A 5,597-nucleotide genomic window follows, 5' to 3' on the forward strand; every position below is an offset into this window, starting at 1 on the left:
AGAACCGAAATAAAAACATTTAAACTTACGTATTCTTTTCACACGATCGAAATATCAATGTTCCCCAATGATATGTCCAAACACGCAAGACATAGTCACAAACTCTTTACAAGTAGACCAAAAAAAATTTCGCGAATACAATCACCACTGATTACTGAACCTATGAAAACCCAGCGCTTACAAAAAGGTCAAAAGATCTGCAAAAAGTTATTTTACACACCATTCTCTAGTGCCAGTAACATTGTGCCTCTTGTTTTGTTGCAATTACATGTTACAGTTGCTGAACTACTGGGCAAATTAAGTTAGAGGAGCTTGCTAAGGAATGCCTTTCCTTTTCTTGGAATTTACATGGTTGAACATAGGTGTAGTTGCAGGATAAATGCTGCTTGTAACCTGTTTAGCAGCTGAAGAAGACGCAACAGAAGATTTAGCTAGCAATTTATGCAGCCTCCTTACCTTAAATTTTCTGTTTGGCGTTGATGATTGGTCAATCTGGAAACTGTCATCAATTTCGCCTGTACTAAGCTCTGTTTCAACGGCGAATGTTTGTTTTGTAGAATCACGAGATATAGCTTCGCGCTACATCAACAGCATAAAAGAAATTAATTTCCATTTAACATACTGTTTCAATGAATGTTATCTGTATAATTATTACATTGCAAAGGATGCAGTGGAAAAAAATACCTCTCTATATGTAAATATCGAAGGAAGAATATTTGCACCCTTCCAATTGATTATGTTGGAAGTGAGAAGAAACAATTGAATTGAGTGTGATGTCTATAAAAGGACATAAAACCAATTAAATTCCATTATAAATAACGAGCTAACTGTGTTTAGTAGTAGTAGAAATCAACCATGCGAACTTGAAAGACAACAAATGACTCAGGTTGCAGAAAATGAACCATGCTGTAAAACAATACACGAGGAATCTAACTGCGATTAAAAGTACGACACGTGATCCAATGAGGTAGAGTTGATGGCATAGATCATGCAAAAGTTTCAGGTTGAAAATTCTGGCATAACATGATGTAACAGCAATTGAACGAGCAATTATGAATCACGTTGGAACTAGTTATTCATGAATCTGACGTTATTACAAAGCAACCCTGGAATAAAAGTATAAATTGAATAACTCGTGTATTAGAGAATACGCTGTTACTAAATTTGGGTAAAATATAAACAAAAACCTTTATACAATACTTCTTGAGTATATTTGGGCTAATGATGCTTGATAACATTGGACTTCAAATTTGCTACATATTACCAGTCGTAGTTCATTTGAACAAACTAATTACCGACATATTGATGTTCATGATCTTCATATTAACTAGAGGGTAGCATTGAACAATAACCATATAATTTTAAGCATGTTTATCAATTGATTTACTACAGTTTAACAAAATCACTGCTCGGATCTTTCAATTCTGTAGCTAACCAAATTGTTAATTACCTTACAACTTAAACAGCAGAAGCTGAAGTTACCAGCTGGCAGACTATGACGACAAATATTACAAATCTTCGTCACACCATAAGGGAGCCGTGTATATGGTCGCGAGTTCAAGAAAACAATTTGTCGTTTATTTATCATGTATGTTTGCACACCACCAAGATTTATATGGTTTTTTATATCATCCACCCTCACAGCATTGCTCAGAGATGATCGCCTTATCTGAAAACATGCAAAGGCGCATGCAAATTAGAACAATGCTTTGTTTTATACTTGTGTGTTATATAGAGTAATTTAGTGATTTAAGCAAAATATTCAATTACCTGTATGATTTGGAGGTTTTCGTGGTCATCTAAACAGTACTCACAGAAAAAATTTACAATGCATTCTATGCAGTAGCGGTTGCATTGATTACATCTGTAGTCTTCGTGGGTTTTACAGACAGCGTAGAAGTTGGCTTTCAATAGTTGCTTCAGCCACGGTGGATTGGTATTTTCTATCTCCAGCATGTCACCGTTCATTCCCTGTTCTTGAAGTATCAGTATTAGAAGCTAAACTAAACAGCTGTAGGGGGATGAAAACAATTGATGTTTCGGATCACCTTGGATAGCAACGGCTTATTCGTGCCTCTTCACCGGAACCCTAATTCGTCGTCGGAACCCTAATCTGCAAAATAGACAGGGGGTGAGTGCACCTTTGCCTCTCGTGGCAAAGGCCCTTCGATGCCAAAGTTAGTATCACGTACTAGCAATCAAACTCTAATTATCAGTAGGAAAGCAATCAGAAAGCAGTGTATTGCGTACCTTTTTCCTTTAGGTTTACCTCATATTTATAGATTTGTATATGCTTGTTGCCCAAGCATTCCTGTTTCCATAGGATTTCCAACTCGTATAGGAAACCCAGGATATCAAGGATTCTTGTTTCCTTTATCAGTTTATTGGAAAAGAGTCCTTTTAGGATTCTTTTCCATTACTGGCCGAACATCCCATTCTCGTTGGGTATCTTTCGCAGATCCTCTAAACTCGGGATCTCATTCCTTTACTGAATATCACTGTCTCCGGAACCTTCTAGAGCGTCCCTGCCGCCTCACGAATTAAGGGCAACCTCTTTCTATGTTCGGTTATCTCATTGCCGAACAGTCCACATGAACCAATGACCTTACATGCATCTGGTCCTCATTATTTATATTTAGACAAATGACTTCACATGTCTTTTGTCCTTATCAGCCGAACAGACTGCATGGATCAATGACTTTCCATATCATTGGTCCTTATCGACGTTCACCATACTGCCCGGCGATAACTCCTGTCATTCTTACCACGTGCTCCCAAACACCACGTGTTCGGCTATGAAATGTATCTGTTCGGGAATACCTCCCTACAATTGCTCCCCAACTTCATTTACATGCCACTGTTCGGGGGCAATATATGAAGCTTTTTAGAAACGAATGTTTAGACCTATTTTTCCTCTGATACCGAGCAGTCATAGAATTTAATATTTATTGATGCTCTTTGGCGCCTTTGTCTTCGTACCATCTCGAGGCAATGACTCTACGTGGCGTTTCTCGTACGCTTTACATTAAATGCGAACTGACGCTTTGTCTAAACGACGTTAATATGTCGTTAGTTGAATCCCTTTCTCCCGTTACTGTTTGAGTAACGGTGTGAGATGAGACGTTTCGTCTCCGTTTCTTTCACTTAAATCCCGAAAGGGGTTTTTCTTTGGATTTTCTATCCAAAATTCAGAGTATTTGACTTATCTTCTTCAGACGAAAATCTTCCTCTCTTCCGCCATAGCCGCCGCCTGCAACTTGCTCATGCCACAGGGACCTTTTCATTTGAATTCGTAAGATCTCTATTTCCTTTGTTTAGGTTTCCCATTAAGGTTTCTCCCTCGTTCCATTAGTTTCCATCTGAGATCTCATTCTCAGATTTTGGGTCATTTCTAGGGTTTCAGTCACGCCCATTCTCCGTTTTACGTTTCCTTTGAGTATATCCATGGCGGATGAACATGATAACCCTCCTAGACCCAGTAAGTTCAGGAAGCTCTGTGATACCCCTGCTGCCATGGCGGCATTTAGAGAAAAATATAACATTCCTGAAAATGTAGGGCTTGAACTTGCCCCATTAGGAGCGGACAGAGATGCTGGCTCTTGGGACAGGATGTGTATCCCAATTGTAGCTATCGTTGAGGGCGGGGTCCGTTTCCCCTACATCCATTACTCTGCCAGATTTTAAACTGGTATCGTCTTACACCCATGCAAGTTTCAACCAACATTAGGAATCTGGGAAATCCAATGGTGGTACAATATAGTACTAAACCCCGAGTACAATACTTACTACTTCAAAGTTAGGAGGGCAGACAAACGTTTTGTACTTAATCTGCCAGATTCTGCTCGTGACCACGAGATCGACTTCCTCTATGTAACCGGAGCATTCGAGCCTTTAGGGGAAGATGGCCAAGTGCTGGGGCTCCATTGCCCCCACATATGGGGCTATCCATGTATGCTCTTGCTTTTATCTTTTTGCAGTTCTTCGTTTACTGCTTTCTCATAGCTTTTCTTTGTTCTAACTTTGGTTTTGCAATTCGGATCTTGCAGCTGAAAACGCTAATAATCGTCCCAGACGTGTACCGAGCAACATCCGAACAGAAGATATCAACAGGATTTTGAAATACACAGGTGAACCTGGTACCCGAATAGCAGGTCCAGGTCGGAACGCTGATGTGCTGCTGGGATACGACCCTTCGTACAGAGGGGTCATTGACAGAAGACTTGCCCATCCTAGCACCAGTGCTGCTTCTACCTCCACATCAACTGCTCCCCAACCACGCATTTCAAGACTTCAAGCTGGTGTTACCGTTGTTGGTCAACTTGGAGAAATTCCTATTTCAGAAGGAGTCCCACTACCACGTTTGAGACTCCGTAGACCCGCTCAAAGTCAAACTGCCCCTCAACAACAGCCCGAATGTCCTTCCTCTAGAAACCTCAGCACCCTTCTTACCGTCTCTACTCGAGGACGAGGTGCTAACCGTAGGGTGGCCTCAACTGGCGCCCCCCCCCCACGATCTCTTCGCACCAGGGGGGATCAACACGATCTTCATCTTCTCCTCGGGGACACGATAGTTCCCTTGAAGCTGCTGATGCTCATCGGGACAAACGTCCCAGGAGCGAAGAAACTGGAGACGCCTCCACCCAAGCCACTACTTCAGTCCAGCAACCCCCTTCATCGAGCACTCAAGTGCTTCCTCAAAGTTGGACCCCCAATCTCATTAGGGGTGATCGGCCTTTTCACGTTGGGGATAGCGCCAGTTCTTCGAAAACAGCACTCGCCCTTGCACAAAGTCTGCTGCTTCCTATTGACATGCAAAAAGAGTCCGAGGCCGCACCTGATCGGCTTGTTTCCACTGGACTCGTCAGTGGTATCAAGGTAATGTGATTTGATCTTTCCATATAAGTTGTTATGTATATTTCGTATACCACATATCATGTATTGCTACACCCGTTACTTACTGTTCGGTGTTTTGTCAGTTCATTCAAAAGATGGTCACACTGGGCCAGAAGTTCCAGGATGCTGATAATGAAAGGATCGTGTTGCTGAACAACAATACCAGGCTGCTCCGTACCATCACAAGACTAGAGAGAGAGAAAGAGACAAAGCCAAAGCTGACTTTGAAGAGGCAAAGGACAAACTTGGAACTGCCGAAGACAGCCTCAATCATGCCTTGGTTGAGATAGAGCAAACCAAAAAGGCTGCTTTCGAAGATGGCTACTAGAAAGGCTTTGACTCTGCGACGGCCAGCTACGTGGAGCAGATGCCAATCATTCAAGATGAGATCTGGGCTGCTAGCTGGGAGGCGTGCCTAACGAAGGTAGGGGTTGTCGAGGATTCTCCCCTATGGGTAGAGAACGATCTACCCAGCCGCCAAGTTGCAGCCCCAACTGACGATGTTGATCAGCAGATTGACGACTTTGCAGATGCTGATGAAGAAATACAGGTTGAATCACAAAATGACGTTGAGCACTTATCTGTTTGGGAAGTGACCGCCGAGATTGTCGTTCCAGAGGAAAATACTGCTGCTGCTGCTGCTGGAGCTGATATCCCTCCAGAGATTCAGAACCTGGATTGAGATAGCAAGCAGGTAGGTTTTT

The 5,597-nt window shown here is 42.2% G+C and overlaps 1 protein-coding gene across 1 annotated transcript; it reads right to left on the bottom strand.

Moving 5' to 3' along the window:
- Positions 1-315: 315 nt before the first annotated feature.
- LOC131306984 (uncharacterized) lies at positions 316-1,968 on the bottom strand. Its single transcript, XM_058333418.1, has 4 exons — positions 1,771-1,968; positions 1,451-1,669; positions 685-777; positions 316-579 (listed from the first exon to the last, which is right to left on the bottom strand). Exons 1-4 carry the CDS (start codon positions 1,966-1,968, stop codon positions 316-318), a joined length of 774 nt encoding a protein of 257 aa, XP_058189401.1.
- Positions 1,969-5,597: the final 3,629 nt, after the last annotated feature.

This window comes from Rhododendron vialii, chromosome 11a (assembly GCF_030253575.1).
Source record: "Rhododendron vialii isolate Sample 1 chromosome 11a, ASM3025357v1".
In the NCBI taxonomy this organism is placed as follows: domain Eukaryota; kingdom Viridiplantae; phylum Streptophyta; class Magnoliopsida; order Ericales; family Ericaceae; genus Rhododendron; species Rhododendron vialii.

Bases quoted from the DNA above. Each gene is read 5' to 3' on its own strand.
- LOC131306984 (XM_058333418.1), bottom strand. From the start codon at position 1,968: ATGAACGGTGACATGCTGGAGATAGAAAATACCAATCCACCGTGGCTG. The intron at 778-1,450 runs GTAATTAACAAT...GTCCTTTTATAG, and splicing joins TCTGCTGTTTAAGTTGTAAG to ACATCACACTCAATTCAATT. The intron at 580-684 runs GTATTTTTTTCC...CTGTTGATGTAG, and splicing joins CGATATTTACATATAGAGAG to CGCGAAGCTATATCTCGTGA.